Source organism: Branchiostoma lanceolatum, chromosome 11, assembly GCF_035083965.1.
Source record: "Branchiostoma lanceolatum isolate klBraLanc5 chromosome 11, klBraLanc5.hap2, whole genome shotgun sequence".
Lineage (NCBI taxonomy): Eukaryota > Metazoa > Chordata > Leptocardii > Amphioxiformes > Branchiostomatidae > Branchiostoma > Branchiostoma lanceolatum.
In genome coordinates this window covers 1,719,434-1,740,338 of record NC_089732.1, presented here as the reverse complement: position 1 = coordinate 1,740,338, position 20,905 = coordinate 1,719,434, and the positions used below count along the sequence as shown (strand labels likewise).

General features: G+C 42.1%; 3 protein-coding genes across 3 annotated transcripts; all 3 read left to right on the top strand.

The window, feature by feature from the left end:
- Positions 1-864: 864 nt before the first annotated feature.
- On the top strand, positions 865-6,765 carry LOC136445055 (uncharacterized). Its single transcript, XM_066442907.1, has 4 exons — positions 865-1,494; positions 1,960-2,066; positions 2,346-2,452; positions 2,785-6,765. Exons 1-4 carry the CDS (start codon positions 865-867, stop codon positions 6,711-6,713), a joined length of 4,773 nt encoding a protein of 1,590 aa, XP_066299004.1. The 3' UTR covers positions 6,714-6,765.
- A 1,875-nt stretch (positions 6,766-8,640) lies between these two features.
- On the top strand, positions 8,641-10,722 carry LOC136445048 (uncharacterized). The gene is made up of 3 exons (XM_066442896.1): positions 8,641-8,769; positions 9,616-10,345; positions 10,669-10,722. Exons 2-3 carry the CDS (start codon positions 9,647-9,649, stop codon positions 10,720-10,722), a joined length of 753 nt encoding a protein of 250 aa, XP_066298993.1. The 5' UTR covers positions 8,641-8,769; positions 9,616-9,646.
- A 13-nt stretch (positions 10,723-10,735) lies between these two features.
- LOC136444342 (uncharacterized) lies at positions 10,736-20,296 on the top strand. The gene is made up of 3 exons (XM_066441853.1): positions 10,736-10,827; positions 11,097-11,203; positions 11,552-20,296. Exons 1-3 carry the CDS (start codon positions 10,751-10,753, stop codon positions 15,073-15,075), a joined length of 3,708 nt encoding a protein of 1,235 aa, XP_066297950.1. The 5' UTR covers positions 10,736-10,750; the 3' UTR covers positions 15,076-20,296.
- Positions 20,297-20,905: the final 609 nt, after the last annotated feature.

Sequence of the window (20,905 nt, the reverse complement as noted above, 5' to 3'; positions counted from 1 at the left end):
AGTCTCAGACATACAGGTGATATTTAGACACGTCTCAGACCTACATGTGATATTTAGACACATCTCAGACATACAGGTGATATTTAGACACGTCTCAGACCTACATGTGATATTTAGACACATCTCAGACATACAGGTGACATTTAGACAAAACAATACTTCTATTCCGGGCAGGTTTGGGCTTACTGAAACCTGTGGCTGCGCTTAGTCGAGTGGAGCAGAATTGTTATAAAGAGCTCAGGCATGCCTAACGCTTAACTAAATAAATGTTGTTGTAGTATTGTTATGCATTACAAGTTTGAAAGAAAACAACAGACCTATATATATAGCAAAGACCACATGTCAAAAAAAATTATTTAGACATGAAATATGAAGAGATTTTCTTTCTAAGTTGGTTTTTACAGTGTGAATATTTCCACATTAGTGTGCCAGGACATTTACGAAGCCCAGTAACCTTGATGTAAACATCATATCCGGTAACAAGTGGTACACTAAAGACTGCTGAACGAGTACACAGAATGTTGTCAAAGAGTGCCATAATGTAAGTTGCCTTAGAGCTCCATGGGGGCATATTGTACATTTTTGTACAATCCAAGTCATACGAAAAGGAGCATACAAAAGACTCAGTTGAAGCAACAGACCAAAACAACAGCTGGCTTGCTTAGGGGGAAGCAAAAATGTGCACTGGAACATACAATCATGTCATATAGAGGAACATACATGTATCAGTCACCTAAAATGTGTTTTCTCTTTTATCAAAGGCTGATCATTGGGATAATAAAAAAGGGAGAATGACTGACATCAATATGAGCAGCCTGGCCTTTAACATGCTACAGAACTTGGAGTTATCCTGCAACAGTCAACATGGCAAAGAAGTCAGGTATGGACAAGCACTGCGAGAAGCAATTATTTCCAAGGAACTCTATGGAAGTGGAAGTCCTGAAAAGTCTTGGAGACCTGCATCTTCAAAAGGGCAAGCTGGGTAAAGACTCAGCAGAGTTTGACAAGGCTGCTGCCCTGTATGCTGCTGCCCTACTGCGCTGCACAGATCCAGAGATGGGACAAACACTGGAACATCGTATCGGCTACATGGAGAAACTCTCCAGACAACTGCTGCAGGGGTACACTCCACACTTCCGGTGGTTGTCACCAGACTACTGGGGTACTGCTGACAGTAATGTCTTAAGGGTGGCAGAGATTTGTGCAAAACTAGACAAGAGAGTCGGTAAACCCTGGAACTCTGTTGAACAGACTTACACAGAGACATTAGTGACAGCTATAAGGAAAAGTGACTTGTTCTTGGAGCTTGCAGTTCTAAAGTCACTTGGGGACCTCTATCTTGAGAAAGGCAAGAAAACCTCTGATGTATCCCAGTTCTCCAAGGCAGCTGCGATGTACAACAAAGCCCTGACAAGATGTGGGGATCCGGGGACAAAACCAACTCTAGAACATCGCATCAGATACATGGAGAGGATCAGGGAAGAGTTGGAAAAGGTTACCAGTAGTTTTATTTAGCAATTGTGATGTATTCTAGTCAGCTTAGGCAATTTATAATGTGTTAAACTACTCTAAAGCCCAACATCACATGGTACCACACTAAATGCAAATTAGACATGGATATGATATATCATCACTGTACACTCACACTCGCACATGTGCACATTATGCACACTTGCACACACATACGAAATGCACATTGATCCAAAAGTCATATACACACAGTCTTGTATACACACTCACAAACACATACACACAAACGAACACAAATACACTGTAATACATGTACACACACACATACACCCGCACGCACGCACACGCATGCACTTACAAGCATTATGCAAGAACATGCACACAAAAGCAAGCATAAACATGCTCAAGCTATAAACACACACACACACACACACAACCATGAACAATTAGATAAATACAGATGTTGACAATCGGTCTTGAATTATGCAGAAACCAACAATAAAGAAACAAAGAAAAAGAAGACCATGCATGGAGTCCCAGTCAAGGAACACCACAAAAACTGACATCATTCAGGACCAACATCTAGACATAACAAGGTGGGGAAACGTTACTAGGAACTTCATTTATGAGAACCTTGAAATGAGAAAAATCTAAATCCATAAGTGACCTGATTTCTGCAGATAGAACAATAACTGCAATATGAGTCAGCCTTGGTGTAATTTTGTTGTGATAATTCAAGTAGAAATATGTGGTTTCATTGGCTTGCTTGATAACAGTGTCACTAATGTGATATTCACTATTTTAGAATGATAATGTTCAAGTGTGCCAATGCATGTCTACCTACAATACCCTAAACCATTGCGTTTCATTCAAAGGCAGTACAATGACAGCCTTAAGGAAGGTGAATCCTCCCTTGCAAGGGCAGACCTGGACTCAGCAGAGCAGCACTTTGCAGCAGCACTCAAGACGGTACATGTAAAAGGTAAGAGAAACCAAGTGAGGTGAACATTATGCTAAGAAGTAGATGATATGCTTAGAATTGGTTTATATAACAGACAGCCATGTAGTACCGTATGGTGCTTTTAAGTTCCGTAATTTGCCTAGAATAATTCTAATGAGTAAATGAAAGCCTGATTGCTTATTGCAAGACCACAATTCAGGATCATGTTGACAATGATATTACTGTGTATCAAACAATATGCGTGGATAAAGTGTCTGCAATATTTCTTTTAGATAGGATACCTACAGTAGTTGTATCCAGTACCAAAAGATAGACTTAAGGTTATTTGCCAAACAACAAATTCTTTCTCCCAGACCCCACAGCCCAGCAGTACCAGAGAGAGGTGGAGCCCCTGTGCAAGGTGGGGGATGTCTACAGTAAGCGAGGTCAGCAGACAGGAGACGGGGGAGACTTTGTCAAAGCAGCAGCACTCTACAATGCAGCAATAGCCAGGTCAAAGAACAAAGCCCTCAATGGTAACATAGCAAAAACTATTAGAGAAGTAGACATGTCATTTCTTATTTGTGTCTTAAATATTCATCACAATGTGAGCCAAGACAACACAGAAAAGCACAAGAAGAAGCTGAAGGAGATGCGAGACCAGATCAAGCTGGAGATGGAAACCATTGACCAGCAGCTGAATCCCTACGTACATGATGAGGACGACCCATGTGTCAGAGAGATAGAGGCAAAACGAGCTCAGGCTGTCAGACAGTTGTTCGAGAACATTGCACAACAAAGGAAGGAGTTCATCAGCCTGCTTGTAGAAGAGTGTATTGGGTTAATGGGTCCCCCTCCCTGTAAGTATGCCCTGATAGGTTTGGGTTCACAGGCCACAGGACTGGTAACTCCATACTCAGACCTGGAGTTTGCCATCTTGGTAGAAGAAGAAAGTGAAGAATTTCTGGTATATTTCCGCAACCTGACCCACTATCTACACCTCAAGGTGGTCAACCTGGGAGAAACTATTCTCCCAGCATTGGGAATAAAATCTCTCAACGAATTCTACTCAGAGAATCCACTTGATGACTGGTACTATGACTCTGTTACACCTCGTGGGTTTGCATTTGATGGTTCCATGCCAAAGGCAAGCAAGACTCCACTGGGCAGACAGGGAACTTTGAATGAACCAACAAGTGAACTCATCTGCACCCCTGAAAACATGGTTTCAAAACTACAGAATGATGCCACATTTTACCTGAAGGAAGGATATCACCTTGCCACTATTTTGAGAAACCCATGCCTGATAGCGGGAGACCAGGATTTGATGGGAACATACAAGGCCATCACAGCAAATATACTACAAGCTGATGGAGGGAAAATGGCCGAACAACTGGCACAGGAGACAATGAAGGAAGATATAAAAACCTACTGTAACAGTAATATGCAAGCAGTTACAGCAAAGCTGATTGATGTTAAGAAAGAAATTTATCGCTTCCCATCTGTAGCAGTGGACTATATTGCACTGTCTTCACATGTGTACATTATGCCTACTACAGTTTGGAAAACAATAGAGGACATGGAAAACCAAGAAGTGATTAGCCCCAACATTGCACATGACTTGACAGTGCTTACTAGCATCTCAGCAGAACTCAGGCTCAGAACCTACATTGCAAATGGGGGACAGAAGGAAAACCTGTCGGCTTTGGCCTCAATGGAAACAACATTGCATGGAAAGGATTCATCCCCACACAGAAGTGCAATTATAGCACCGGTTTTCCATCTACCAAATGACCAACAGCTTTTCCGATACTATTACACAGTAGTTCCTCTGAAAAGTGTTCTGAAAGAATGGTCTACAAAAGAATCACTTCTTAACCTAACCTTTGATTTCTATGACAATTCCCCAAGAGTAAAAGGAGTGATGTACGCCGAGTTATGTAAATATGAGCAGGCTATCAGCTGCTATCAGGAGGCTCAGAAGAAAGCTGATGACACTGAAATAGAGAAATTGCTGCTATTGATTGATATTGCAATTGCTTATCAGGGGACAGGTGATCACAGAAATGGAATCAATTACAATGAACAGGCACTGCAGATGTGTAGAGGTATCTATGGCCAGAGTACAGCACATCCAAAACTTGCAATAGTACTTAACAACCTGGGGATAGCCTGGCACAAGCTGGGCAATCAAAGAAAAGCAATCAGCTACTATGAACAGGCACTGCAGATGGAGAGGGGTATCTATGGACAGACTACACCACATCATGACATTGCCAGCTCACTCACCAACCTGGGGGAAGCCTGGCATGATCTGGGCGATCACAGGACAGCAATCACCTACCATGAACAGGCACTACAGATGGACAAGAGTATCTATGGTAAGAACACTGCACATCCTGTGACCGCCACAACACTAAACAATCTTGGGACATCCTGGAGGGACCTTGGGTATTACAAGAAAGCTACTAGCTTCCATGAACAGGCACTTAAGATGTACACGATTAGTTATGGTCAGAGTACAGCACATCCTGCCATTGCAATCTCACTCAACAACCTGGGGTCAGTCTGGAGTGACCTAGGTGATTGCAGGAAAGCAATCAGCTACTATGAACAGTCACTGCAGATATTCAGGTGTATCTATGGTCAGTGTACCGCACATCCTGAAATTGCCACAACACTAAACAACCTGGGGAGTGCCTGGAGAGACCTGGATGATTACAGGAAAGCAATCAGCTACCATGAACAGGCACTGGAGATGCGCAAGCGTATCTATGGTGAGAATACAACACATCTTGCCATTGCCCAGTCACTTGACAACCTGGGGATAGTCTGGAACCTCCTGGGTGAACACAGAAAAGCAATCAGCCAACAGGAACAGGCACTGCAGATATACAGGACCTTCTATGGTAAAAGTACAGCACATCCTGACATTGCCACCTCACTGGACAGGTTGGGAGGATTGTGTCTTAACCTGGGTGATTACAGAAAAGCAGTCAGCCATTCTGAACAGGCACTGCAGATGTTTAGGAGTATTCATGGTAAGAGTACAGCACATCCCGACATTGTCAGGACACTCCACAACAAGGGGAAGGCCTTGCAACACCAGGGTGATTATAGGGAAGCTACCAGCTACAATGAGCAGGCACTACAGATGTGCAGGCTTATCTATGGTCAGAGTACACCACATATTGACATTGCTGCCACACTCCACAACCTGGGGTCAGCCTGGAGTGGTCTAGGTGATGACAGGAAAGCAATCTGCTACTATGAACAGGCACTGCAGATGTACAGGAGCATCCATGGTAAGAGTACTGCACATTCTGACATTGCCTTCACGCTCAACAAGCTAGGGGAAACCTGGGGTAACCTGGGTGATTATAGGAAAGCTATCAGTTACCATGAACTGGTACTACAGATGAGAAGGAGCATCTATGGTCAGAATACAGCACATCCTGAAATTGCCACCTCACTCAACAATCTGGGGGTAGCCTGGTATAACCTGGGTGATTACAGGAAAGCTATCACTTACCAAGGACAGGCTCTGGAGATGCGCAGGAGTATATATGGTCAGAGTACAGCGCATCCTGCCATTGCCCTGTCACTTAACAACATTGGGTCAACCTGGAGTGACCTGGGTAATAATAGGAAAGCTATCAGCTACCATGAACAGGCACTGCAGATGAACTGGAGTATCTATGGACAGAGCACACCACATCCTCACATTTCCAACTCACTCAACAACCTGGGGACAGCCTGGTTCGACCTGGGTGATTACAGAAAAGCAATCAGCTACTATGAACAGGCACTGCAGATGCGCTGGAATATCCATGGTCAGAGTACACCACATCCAAACATTGCCATCTTACTCAACAACCTGGGAACAGCTTGTGATAACCTGGGTTATTACAGGAAAGCTATCAGCCACCATGAACAGGCATTGCAGATGTACAGGAGTATCTATGGTATGAATTCAGCCCATCCTTACATTGCTGCATTACTCACCAATCTAGGGGAAGCTTGGTGTAACCTTGGTGATTACAAGGCAGCAATTACATACTATGAACAGGCACTACAGATGTACAGGATGATCCATGGTCAGAGTACAGCACATCCTCACATTGCCAAATCACTGACCGGCCTGGGGTTGACATTGTGCTACCTTGGTGATCATAGCAGAGCACTCAGTCTCTGCCAAGAAGCCCTGGTTATGGCAAGACAGGTTTACCCTCAGGACAAAAGTCATCCATCGATAAAAGCAATTGAAAGAAACATTGCCTGGATCATCAGTAGCCTCAAATAAATTAGAATCTCCTCAATATTCAAGATTTAATTCATTATCTCACACAATCATGTATTATGTAGACTCTAACAATGTCATCATACCTGAAGAAAAGCAGGAAGAAAACACTGCTTCATTCCCATAGCAGTATAGTCTTGTTCTTTATGATCAGTGACAGTTTTAAATGCCATCTGTTTTTTTAGCTTTTATTCAAACATTGTTAAAAAGGGATATGACACGTGTTGCAATGATGAGGAGAACAAAATTATCAACAGGTATATTGCAAATAAATTTCATGTTCACAGCTTTTCCTGGCTTATTCTGAAGAATATAACATTGATATATTCGGTATGATAAAAGTAGTGCAGATGATGAGGACTATAAGGATTACTGTTTTTGTCATGTGTAGGTGTTAACATTAGAAAAAGCTTAAAGAAACAGAAATTTCTTATTAAATAAGTAAAATCAAGATCAGTGTAATGTTTACTCGACTAGTTTCCTTTCATCCAGGGCTTCACAACTCACATTTTAGAAACATTTCCTGTGACGTCACTTGCACATCATCTTGTGCACGATACATCTTCCAAGCCACGTCAATGTAACGGTATAATCATATCTACTAGTATACAGAAAATTTACCGTCATCAAACTAGCTCGGTGTTCCCGATGGCCTTCTCAGTGTGGCATATTTTTTTGCGTCAACTCCTCAAGTCTCCTCATACAGCGGATTATACTTCCTGAAAAAGAACAAAGAAACAAATTAGATGGTACAAACTTAGAAAATACAATTCTTAGCTTATGACATAGGGTACTGCCGTACTGCAAACACCTGCAGGCTTGATGCCACCTGTCAGAATATAAAGGTATTGCAGCTCCAGAGGTGAAAACATGTACAATGCAGGGTAATCAATAGCTTGGTATTTACTAAGCTATAAAAAGGACAGCAGGCTGAGGTGTGACTCAATGGAAAATCCCAACAACAACACAAGGCCACCTAAGTCAGAGATCTCACTACTATATAATATATATATATACGGGGAGAAACAGGCAAATCTCGACAAGGTGTGGAACCTCAGCCATCAAGGTAAGGTTTACATATCAATATATCAAAACCAAAAGTTCCACTGCAGTACAAAAAAAATGCCAGAGGGCCAAAGATCTAATCAGTTCCATTTTTGTGGCACAACCAAATATGAAACCAATCCATCCATCTGACAGTTCCTATCTTGGTGACAAAGAGACAGGCATGCAAACACTGCCTAAAATATAATCACCATTTATGGAGGCAATAACTTAATAAGACATTGATTCCTGATAGGTTTTACAAGACTCAAAGGGTTCGCTAAACATGACCTGTGGCTGCTTAAGTGTCTACTATAACATGTTAACAATGGAACAGGCATTCCTAGACATAAGTGCTTAACTAACTTTTCAAAACCCTGTCATGTGTTACTTAATATGTTACAATCTGTTGAAATTTACTTGTATTCTTTGTGTATACTTCAATCAAAGAATGTTGAATCTTACGTGTGTTTCTTTAGACTGGACCCCCTTAAAAACAACTTCACAGAGCTCAGCAGAGCCATCCAGGTGTTTGAAAATTTAATAATGATAAATAAATAACTCTATGATATTGTCAAATTCTTGTAAAAAATAACAATCCATGCATTACAAACTTTTAAGTATAAAATAGACCCAGCAAATGTCAGAATTATTAACAGGAACTATTCAGACATGAAACATGGGGACAGGTAATATATAGCTGTTCTCTTTTTGACCGGGCCGTTAAACTGTGCATGTTCCCCATGGCCTAATATGTATGCCTAACATTCACAGAGACCAAGTGAGCCGTAGTGTAAACACACCAGGTAATAAAGGGCCTTTCAGTCCAAGGTTGCTATTTACCCAGGTACACAAAAGACTGTTGACATTATTACTTTAGGCATGACTCAGTGGAAAGTCCCAGGAGCGGCACAGTAAAATTCAGAAGTAAAACCCAGAACTCTTGCCAGCACAGGGAGAAACAGACAAGTCCCTACCCAGGCAGGTTCACAGCTGTGGAGTCTCAGACATCCAGGTGAGATTTAGAAATGTTTCAGACATTTAGGTGAGATTTAGGCAAGTCTCAGACATTTAGGTGAGATTTAGACAAGTCTCAGACATCCAGGTGAGATTTAGACACGTCTCAGACATCCAGGTGAGATTTAGACATTAACAAGACTTCTATTCCTGACAGGTTACCATGCTACAGGGGTTTCTGAAACATGACCTGCGGCTGCTAGTCTACTGAAACAAATGGCTCAGGCATGCCTAATGCTTAACTATAAAATTTGATGTAGTATTGTCATGCATTACAATTTTAAGTACACAACAGACCTAGCAAAGACCACATGTTAACAAAATTTATTCAGACATGAATATGAAGACTCTGAGATGTTCTTTCTAAGTTGGCTCTTACAATGTGAATACGACCCCGTGTTCAAGTGTGTTGGACATTCACTGAGCCCAGCAACCTTGATGTAAACATCATATCAGGTAACAGTGGTACACTTAAGACTGCTGCACAGGTACACAGAATGTTGTCAACGTAGGCATGGAAAGCCCCATGCACCGTATAAATAGTGACAGTGACCTTTCACTACACACAAAAGACTTTTGACTAGGCATGATGCAATGGAAAATCCTGCAGTGCCATTCATAATGTAAGTTAGTGGCTATTCAGTTCCATTGGGGCATATTGTATATTCAAGCCATGCAAATAGGTGCCTACAAAAGACTGTTGGCGCACAGTGTTATAAGGCATGACACACCCAAAACAACAGTTGGCTTTCTTAGGGGAAAGCAAAAATGTGCACTCGTGCATACAATCATATCATAAAGGAACATATCAGTCACCTAAAATGTGTTTTCTCTTTTATTAAAGGCAAATCATTGGGATAATAAAAAAGGGGATAATGTCTGACATCAATATGACCAGCCTAGTAAACAAGCTACAGAACTTGGAGCTGGGCCTCAAGAGTCAACATGGACAAGAATTTGGCTATGGACAGGCACTGAGAGAAACCATTCTTGGAAAGGATCACCTTATGGAGGTGGAAGTCCTGAAAAGTCTTGGTGACCTGCATCTTCAGAAAGCCAAGCTCAGTAAAGATTCAGCAGAGATTGACAAGGCTGCTGCCCTGTATGCTGCTGCCCTACTGCGTTGCACAGATCCAGACATGGGACAGACACTGGAACATCGTATCGGCTACATGGAGAAACTCTCCAGACAACTGCTGCAGGGGTACACTCCACACTTCCTATGGTTGTCACCAGACTACTGGGGTACTGCTGACAGTAATGCCGTAAGGGTGGCAGAAATCTGTGACAAACTGGACAGAGGTGTTAGAAAATGGCATTCTATTGAGGAGACTTACACAGAAATGTTAGTGAAGGCAGTCAGTAACAGCGATATGTTCTTGGAACTTGAGATTCTAAAATCACTTGGAGATCTCTACCTTGAGGAAGGCAAGAAAACCTCTGATGTGTCCCAGTTCCCCAAGGCAGCCGCCATGTACAACAAGGCCCTGACAACATGTGGGGATCCTGAGACAAAACTGACACTGGAACATCGCATCAGATACATGGACAAGATCAGGGAAGCGGTGAAAAAGGTAGTAGAATGTAGTTCTCTCTATATAAAACAATCATGTATTATGTATTATCTTTTCTGCTTTCTCTTTTGCTACTTTCTCTCTCTCTCTCTATCAACTGTATTGTGAAACAATATGGCTAATATATACATACAATATTTTTTAGAAACATTTAATCAGTTCTAGTATTTGGGGTTATGTAAAAGCTGCAATGGCCAAATATCATGCTGCTTCTACTTGTACTACTAACTTAAAGACTATGTGTACATACATGTAAAGTGCATTTACATACTAGTATTTTATATTCATGTGTTTATTATCCAACGTTATCTGTATATACATAGCAAAATAATGTGGATGAATATGGCTTAAATACTGCAGAAACCATCACCAAATAAACCAAGAGAAAGAGAAAGAAGACCAGACATGGAGCAACAGTGTGGGGACGTCATGATCACTCCGGGAACTGACATCATTCAGGACCATCATCTCCATCCAGACAGGTGGGAACACTATATTATTAGCTTTACATTGTTGACATAAAAATGAGCTGACTCTATTAACTGGTAATCTAATTCTGCTAATAACAAAATAATTCCAACTTGGTGCACCATTTTGTTGGTTTTACAGCAAATCGACAGAATCAGACGGCACTGCTCTGTTGTTCTTTGCTGACCTGATATTCTGTATCTTAAGTTATACTCATGTCAATGGATTATTTATAATTAGTCTATATTAAGCAACACCAAAAATTGTTGTTTTTCATTTCAAGACTGTACAAAGACCGCCTTAAGGAGGGTGACTCCTCCCTTGCCAGGGCAGACCTGGACTCAGCAGAGCAGCACTTTGCAGCTGCACTCAAGACGGTACATGTGAGAGGTAAGGGAGAAACTAATTATCAGATGAGCATTATGCAATGCTCAGATTATTTAGATAGGGACATCATTAAAATGATTCAGACTGCAGTACGGCAATACAAAAATGTACGAGACATGCTATGTACATGTTGGTACTTTTTAAAGTAACAAACATGTACAGAGTGTACAGCAAATGGAATCGCAAAGTTTATCCTGGAAATTCGCTGAATATGATATACAAGTCATGTACTCCTAAGATACAAAATGTAACAAACTTAAGATACAATTTCAGAAGGCAAAAACCTAGCCCACAATAGCTTATCATTTAGAGTACCAAAAATTTGTCAAACACTAAGCTCTTCCTTCCTAGACCCCACAGCCCAGCAGTACCAGAGAGAGGTGGAGCCCCTGTGCAAGTTGGGGGATGTCTACAGTAAGCGAGGTCAGCAGACAGGAGACGGGGGAGACTTTGTCAAAGCTGCAGCACTATACAATGCAGCAATAGCCAGGTCAGAGGATCAAGTCCTCAATGGTAACTTAGCAACAGCTATTAAAGAAGTAGGGGGTTCATTTCTTAAATGTGTCTTAGAAGTCAATTACCAGGTAAGCCTAGACAACACAGAAAAACATAAGAAACAGTTAAAGGAGATGCGGGACCAGATCAAACTGGAGATGGAAACCATTGACCAGCAGCTGGATCCCTATGTACATGATGAGGACGACCCATGTGTCATAGAGATAGAGGCAAAACGAGCTCAGGCTGTCAGGCACTTGTTTGAGAACATTGCACAACAAAGAAAGGAGTTCATCAGCCTGCTTGTAGAAGAGTGTATTGGGTTAATGGGTCCCCCTCCCTGTAAGTATGCCCTGATAGGTTTGGGTTCACAGGCTACAGGACTGGTAACTCCATACTCAGACCTGGAGTTTGCAATCTTGGTAGAAAAAGAAAGTAAGGAATGTCTTGGGTATTTCCGCAACCTCACCCACTATCTACACCTCAAAGTAGTCAACCTGGGAGAAACCATTCTCCCAGCACTGGGAATAAAATCCCTCAATGACTTCTACTCTGGGGATGACTGGTTCTATGACTCTGTTACAACTCGTGGGTTTGCATTTGATGGCTCCATGCCAAAGGCAAGCAAGACTCCACTGGGCAGGCAGGGAACATTGGACAAACCACTCAGTGAACTCATTTGCACCCCAGAAAACATGGTTTCCAAACTACAAAATGATGTCACACTGCACCTGAAGGAAGGATATCACCTTGCCACTATCCTGAGAAACCCATGCCTGATAACAGGGGACCAGGATTTGATTGACACATACATGGACATCACAGGGAAGATACTGCAAGCTGAAAGAGGGAAACTGGCTCAACAACTGGCACAGGAGACAATGAAGGAGGATATGAAAACCTATAGTAGTGAGCAAACAGTTACAGCAAGGCTGATTGATGTTAAGAAAGAAATTTATCGCTTTCCAGCTGTAGCAGTGGACTACTTGGCATTGTTTTCACACATTATGCCTACTACAGTTTGGAAAACAATTGAAGAAATGAAAAACCAACAAGTGATCAGCCCCAACAATGCACACCACCTGACAGTGCTTACCAGCATCTCAGCAGAACTCAGGCTCAGAACCTACATTGCAAATGGTGGACAGAAGGAAAACTTGTCAGCTTTGGGCTCAATGGAAAGAGCACTGCATAGACAGAAATCATCGAAAAAGACCAATGTTGAATTACAAACAAGTGCATTAATACCAGTTTTCCATCTACAGAATGAGCAACAGCTTTTCAGATATTATTATACAGCAGTTCCGCTGAAAATTATTCTGAAGGAATTGTCTGACAAGAAGTCTGTTCTTTATCCATTCCCTGATTTCTACGAAGATTCCCCAATGGTACGAGGAGTGATGTACTGTGGTTTGTACAAATATGAGCAGGCTATCAGCTGCTATTACGAGGCCTTGACGAAAGCTGATGGTACTGACAATAGATATAATATGACGCTGCTAAATGGCATTTCATTGGCTTATCACATGGCAGGTGATCATGGGAAAAGTATTAGCTACCAAGAAAAGGCACTGAAGATGCTCAGAAGTGTCCATAGTCAGGATGCAGCACATCCTGACATTGCCGACTCACTCAACAACCTAGGGGCAGTCTGGAGTGAGCTGGGTGATTACACAAAAGCAGTCAGCTACCTTGAACAGGCACTGCAGATGCACAAGAGTATCTATGGTCAGGGCACATCAAATAAAAACATTGCCTCCTCACTCAGCCACCTGGGGTGGGCCTGGCACAAGCTGGGTGATTACAGAAAAGCAATCAGCTACTATGAACAGGCACTGCAGATGGAACAGAGTATCTATGGTATAGCACATCATGTCATTGCCACCTCACTCAACAACCTGGGGTTAGCCTGCAGTCACCTGGGTAATTACAGGGAAGCTATCAGCTACTATGAACGGTCACTGCAGATGCACAGGAGTATCTATGGTCAGACTTCAGTACAGCCTGATATTGCAGCATCAATCAACAACCTGGGGGGAGAATGGTATGAACTAGGTGATTACAGGAGAGCATTTAGCTACTATGAACAGGCGCTGCAGATGTACAAGAGAATCTATGGTCAAAGTGCAGCACATCCTGTCATTGCAGGAGCACTTAACAACCTGGGGTTAGCCTGCAGTAAACTGGGCGATTACAGGGAAGCTATCAAGTACTGTGAACAGGCATTACAAATATACAGGAATCTCTATGGTAAGATAACGCCACATCCTGACACTGCCACCTCACTCAACACCTTGGGGGGAGTATGGGGCCATCTGGGTGAACACAAGAGAGCAATCAGCTACATGGAACAGGCACTACAGATGTACAGAAGTATCTATGGTCAGAGTACAGCACATCGTTACATTGCCACCTCACTTAACAACTTGGGGTCTGAATGGACCCATCTGGGTGAGTACAGCAGGGCGATCAGCTACCATGAACAGGCACTGCAAATGCGCAGGAGCATCTATGGTCAGAGTACAACACATCCTGAAATTGCCATCTCACTCATCAACCTGGGAGGAGCCTGGAGTGAGCTGAGTGATTTCAGGAGAGCGATCAGCTACTACGAACAGGCACTGCAGATGGGCAGGATTCTCTATGGTAAGAGTACACCACATCCTGAAATTACGACCTCCCTGAAGTGCCTAGGGGCAGCCTGGAGTGACCTGGGTGATTACAGGAAAGCAATCAGCTACTACGAACAGGCACTGCAGATGTGCAGGAGTATCCATGGTCAGGCTACAGAACATCCTGACATTGCCAAATCACTGAACCGCCTGGGGGTAGCCTGGCATCATCTGGGTAAATACAGGAAAGCAATCGGCTACCAAGAACAGGCACTGCAGATGCAGAAGAGTATCTATGGTCAGAGTACAGCACATCCTGACATTGCAACCTCACTGGATTACCTGGGGGTATCCTGGCGTAATATGGATGATTGTGGGAAAGCAATCAGCTACTATGAACAGGCACTGCAGATGAAAAAGAGTATCTATGGTCAGAGTACACCACATCCTGCCATTGCCACCTTACTTATCAATCTGGGGACAGCCTGGTGTAATGCGGGTGATTGTAGGAAAGCAATCAGATACCATGAGCAGGCACTGCAGATGTTAAGGTGTATCCATGGTAAGAGTAAAGCACATCCTCACATTGTAAGTTCACTCAACAACCTGGGGACAGCCTGGTACCATCTTGATGACCACAGGACAGCACTCAGTCTCTGGCAAGAAGCCTTAGCTATTGCAAGGCAGATATTCCCACAGGACAAAAGTCATCCATTGATAAAAGGAACTGAAAGGAACATTGCCCAGATCATCAGTAGCTGCAAATGAATTAGAATCTCCTCAATATAAAAAAAAAACATTTTTAATAACTTTTTCAAGTACTACAATCAGTTAGAATAACAATGTCAGCATACCTAAACAAAAGCATGCCCCTAACATATAATCCTGTTGTACAGTTGTAAATTCTGACAAAAATATAGTTGATGCCTGTGGAGTCGTGTGGCATAAGATCTGTGTTTGGCTAGCCTCCACCAGGCCTTCCTACGGGGGTACGGATCGTAGAAGTCGGCAAAAAAGGGAATAATTGGCCAGGAGAGTCAGTCCACGGTAAGATTAACATATCCCATGCAAATGGAACCCTGTGGAGGCCAAACCCTCCTGGCAAATATTCTCCCTATAGCCGGCGTGGTTAGTCTGGTAGAGACTAGTATTTGGCCCAGAACCCAGAGGTACTGCTTTCGAATCCTGTCATGTCACCGAAAACTTTTGGGAAAGGCACTAACTTTCCTTACTTCACTCAGGTGGAAATGGGTACCTGACTTTGTTTGCAGAGTTAAAATGTGATGGAAGGAGAGGACTAAGCTCCGTCTTCCAATACCGTGTCCTAGACACAGTGGATGACAACCCATTGCCCCTTACGGCCTCATAAAGAGGACTACTGTAAATGCCAATGTTTTTAAAGCAACCACCTTTTAATGTTGATAAGAAACATGCAAGTTCCCACTAAAACTAGGTCATGCGATTGGTTAGGCTCAAGGGACCCCAGCACATAGAAAATCAGAACATGCTTCTCTGTTTGAGAAGCCTGTTCTGTTTTGAGAACATTTAGGGCTTCTTGCTGGAAAAGTAGGAAGAATTCAGGCTTCCTATTGAGGGAAGAAAACAGGACTTTCTTGCTGGAGAAGCAGGAATTATTCACACTACAACTCGGACAAACTCCAAGACTTCCAACAGAAGAGGAGTTTATCCACACACTATAAGAACTGTACATTCCGGGACTTGCAAATATATATCATATGTGAGTAAGCTCAGGCGGTATTTGTATTCTTGATGAAACCATCAAGAAATGCAACTCTTCCAATTCGACTCATTTGTCGAAGGAACCAGATAAGGCCTGAGTTACATGTAAACTCCATCTCCTAACTCATCTGGAGTGGTGTCAAGTACATGATAGGGCAGCTACCATGCTTACAAGTCTTAACCTTTACTTTATCAAGCTTGTTGTTCTCTGTATATGGTAGTGTTAAGAGTTATGCTGTTAAACCACAAAGATACAAAAGTGATATGATTCAGCTGTTTAAGCTGGCAAAAGGATGTGAAGGGATTCAGCTTGAGTCTCTCTTTACTAGATGCACAGAAGGGACAACTAGAGGGCACTGCTATAAGCTCGAGGTTCCCTTAGCAAGGGGTAGGCTCAGGAGTCAGTCCTTCAGTGTTAGAGTAGTTAGTGACTGGAATGCCCTACCACAGTGTAGTAGATTCTATGACAGTCAACGAGTTCAAAACACGGCTAGACAAACATTGGGAGAGTCTGAAGTACAACACGAGTAACGTTCAATTTCTTCTCAAGATTCTTTATCTTTTGGTCAGCATTTGACGCTCTACGGTCAATAAGGATAAGTTGCGAAACCTTGTTCCAGAAGATCATTATCAATACAAGGTTGGAAATGGTTCTTTACATATTCAGAACATTATCATCTAGCCTTTGAACATTGTCATACAACAGCATAACAATTTCCTGTTACTCAAACCATGGTACAAGTAATAGAAAAGTGATTAAAAACAAAATATCTGATTGGCTTCTTTCAACAAGGCTTGACTCTAACAGGTTTGAGAGTGAACTCAACTCTTTAGTACACATGTGCTTGGTTCAAATGCACAGCATTCTGGTCCTAAAACCAATGGCATAGTAAAACACATACCTTACATTTCCTCATGAGAAGTTGCTTAATGTCAGAGTTGTCTCAGACACATGGCTATTTTATCTGTGTGCAGAGATAACTGCTGTTTTTTTTACCAGTTTTCCCCTCTTATTTCATTTCAAAAGAGTCTTTGGGAGTTTGTTGGTTTGGACTTAAAACACTTCTTAACTAGACTAGCTCTTGAAAGTCTCTCTCCCTTTTTGGGGAGAGACCCTCATAATCATATTCCATCTGTGGTATTAACATATCATAAGTCATTGAATGACAGCATTACTTCATTCAATTGAGCAAGTCAGGGTCTGATTCAAGCCAGTTCTAAACACATACAGTTACGAATGTTAAACATGGAATGAACGAAACATCTCATAAGCTTTGGCTGTCCATTGCTTCTGCATGAGTTTTAGTGTGTGTGAGCTTTAGGCAACATCAGTTCATCTTATTGGTTGTCAGACTTATAAAGAAATAAATCTGAACTGGAGGATAGTAAACAAACTTTCAGGCCCTGACCATGGTCAGCTTCAAGTTTTCATCCCAGCCCTCAATTTTCATCTTGTTGTTTTGTCAAATATTCAATTCAAAATGTAAAAAAAAAACAAGGAAATGAACTGGTGTTGCCTTAAGGAGTAAAGTATTGCCTTGTAAGTTTAACCCTCTCCCTGCTGCCTAACTCTGTAACCAATAGCGAATTGGGTGCCAAACAGCTACCTCAGTGTGCTAAAGGTTAAAACATCTGAGAACCAATGTGGTGTTGCCCTAAGGGGTAAAGTATTGCCTGGTAAGTTTAAGAAGAGCTCTGGGATCACGCCTCCGTCTCTCTCCGTACAGTCTCGTGTACCGCCGTGTCCGTCGTCATGCCCAGTAGATCACGGGCCTCCTCATAAACCTGCACGGATGAAAAACAAACACATGTAAGTCAACACATATTGCAGTTACAGTGTAGTAGCAGACTAAGTTGTTAGTATCCATTATTTGATTAATAGTATACTGCTGCAGGGGTTCCTAACACAACAGTTTATTTAGAATGCCATCCAACACTAGGGACCAGGGGCAACAGTGTATCTAGAATGGCATTCAGCACCAGGGACAGGGGCAACAGTATAGCTAGAAGGCCAGGCATTCAGCACCAGGGACATCAGTATATCTATAATGCTATTCAGCACCAGGGACAACTGTAGGTCTAGAATGTCATTCAGAGACAGGGACAACAGTATAACTAGAAGGGCATTCAGGGACAGGGACAACAGTTTATCTACAAGGGCATTCAGCACCAGGGACAGGGACAACAGTATATCTACAATGTAGAAGGCCATTCAGCACAAGGGATAGGGGCATTTAGGACACATGCCATATACCAAGAATTGCATATTTGACAATAAGAACAAAAAAATGTGCCACAACAAGTTAAGTTTTTTCAGCTACATGCAGGCTCGATTTATTATTACACCGAAAAACATGCCAAAGATTCACAGAGGTCCACACACATACCTCAGAAAAGGCGGTGTCTTGGAAGAGCTCCTGGATGAAGCGGCGGGCAGGTAGCCAGAAGGTGTACTCAGACAACAGGTGCGCCACCTCACAGTACAGATAGGTGTCGTCAAACGCATTAGGTAGCTTCTCCTTCAGACTGTAAGGAAAAACAAGAACAGTTAAAGAAAATACGTTGATGAAGGTTAGAAAGAAAATCTTGAAGACTACTAAAGAAGTATCTGTGGACAGAGCACAGCACATCCCCAAATTGCCAACTCACTCAACAACATGGGGTCAGCCTGGCACCACCTTGGTAACTATAGGAAAGCTATCAGCTACCATGAACAGGCACTGCAGATGTACAGAAGGGTCTATGGTGACAGCAAAGCACATCCTGACATTGCCACCTCAATCAACAACATTGGAACAACCTGGAGCCACCTAGGCGATCACAAGAAAGCGAATAGCTACCTTCAACAGGCACTGCCAATGTACAGGAAAATCTATGGTCGGAGTACACCACATCCTCTCATCGCCACCTTACTTAAGAACCTGGGATCAGTCTGTAATTACTTGAGTGAACACAGGAAAGCAATAAGCTACCATGAACAGGCACTGCGGATGCGCAGGAGAATCTATGGTCAGACTACAGCACATACCGACATTGCCAGTTCACTTAACAACTTGGGATCGGATTGGCTTTACGTGGGTGATCATAAGAAAGCTATCAGCTACTATGAACAGGTACTGAAGATGCGAAGGAGTGTCTATAGTCATAATACTGCACATCGTGGCATTGCCACCTCACTCAACAACCTGGGAGAAGCCTGGCTCGACATGGGTGATTATAGGAAAGCAATCTCCTACCATGAACAGGTACTGAAAATGTTCAGATGTATCTATGGTCAGACAACAGCACATCCTAACATTGCCATCTCGCTCCAGAACATTGGAAAAACCGGGTTCTTACTTGAAGATTACAAGAAAGCACTCAGTCTCTGCCAAGAAGCCTTGGCAATGGCAAGGCAGGTTTACCCTCAGGACCAAAGTCATCCAACGATAAGAAAAATTGAATGGGACATTGACCATATCAGCAGTAAATGCACATGAATTTGAATCTCACTTATAGCTAATCAGGAAATTCTAAATTAGCATCTTCATTTACCTTGAATGCGTACCATAAGCTATACATGTATATAAGAAACATTACAACTAGATTAACATTGTGGGCATATAATAACAAAGGCATAAAAGGAATACTTCAATTGCAATTCTAGTGAATAATGCAAGCTATGAATGAATACATAGTAAATAATTTTTAAATACAATGCTCAGACACAAGGATCACAATCATACAGCTTTTATTTGACAGTTATAATATATCAAGCATTATAAGTGAAAGAGGCTTTCCTTTTGTTGATATAATGAGGAAAGTTGATGCTCACAGCTTGTTGTATCATTAAATTCAATTAAGTTATGAAAATATGAACTAGGTGGAATTCTGTCCACATTGTAGAACAATTCTGACCTTCAAAGATGTCAGTCATCTTCAGATCCATCTGGTGGGAGCAGAATGTAGTCCTCTTTGTCAATGACATTTATGCCTCTGCAGATACCTTCAATATTCTTTCTCTCTTGCAGACTCCTGAAATATGTTTCGATGTGAGAATCAAAGATGGGCTGCATATTGAAGGTCTGGGCCTTATTGGCATCCTGACTTATATTAGAAAGAAACTTAACTGGTAAAAAGATTGTCATTTACAAAAGCATTATACTTTTCTATCATCATGGCATTTATTTTGAAACCAAGCATTATATGTACAGAAAATTCCTCTAATCTAGATTAACTGAATTGGATGCAGCATAAAAGATGGACCGTGCTGATTTGTTTCCTTGATTGTCTGTCAACATTGAGTGGTACATTTCAATACCCCGGTAGGTGCATAGAAAGACTAACAAATCAACAAACCCACCTGCCGCTGAGTCTGTCTGGGGGCCAGCTCTTCTGTAAGTCTGGGAATCTCAGATGCCTGGATAAACAGAAACAACCTTGTCTTGCATGATATTGCAATATAAGAATCGTAATTGCAGACGAAGAACAAACCAAGTTAAACATACAATTCAATTTAAATCAGACACATTTAAAAGGAAGTGAGAATGAACTGGGGGGGGGGGGGGAGAACAACAGCTACTATAAACTTTGTCACTGAAAAACTATCACAACTTAAACATAATCCCAGAGTTCCCACAGTTCATTATTTTGAATTTTGTTAAACTTAGAGCCAGACATTCTCTCACATACACATACACACGTATACACACACACACACAGACGAGCACACACATACCTGAGCACACTCACAAACATGCAGACAAGTCAAATACAATACACCCCTCCTTTTCGTTGAAGTGACAAAATTCTCTGCCCACCGGCCAACCTTGCGGGTGAACCTTCCTTCATCTTCATCATACTCGGGTGATCATGATTA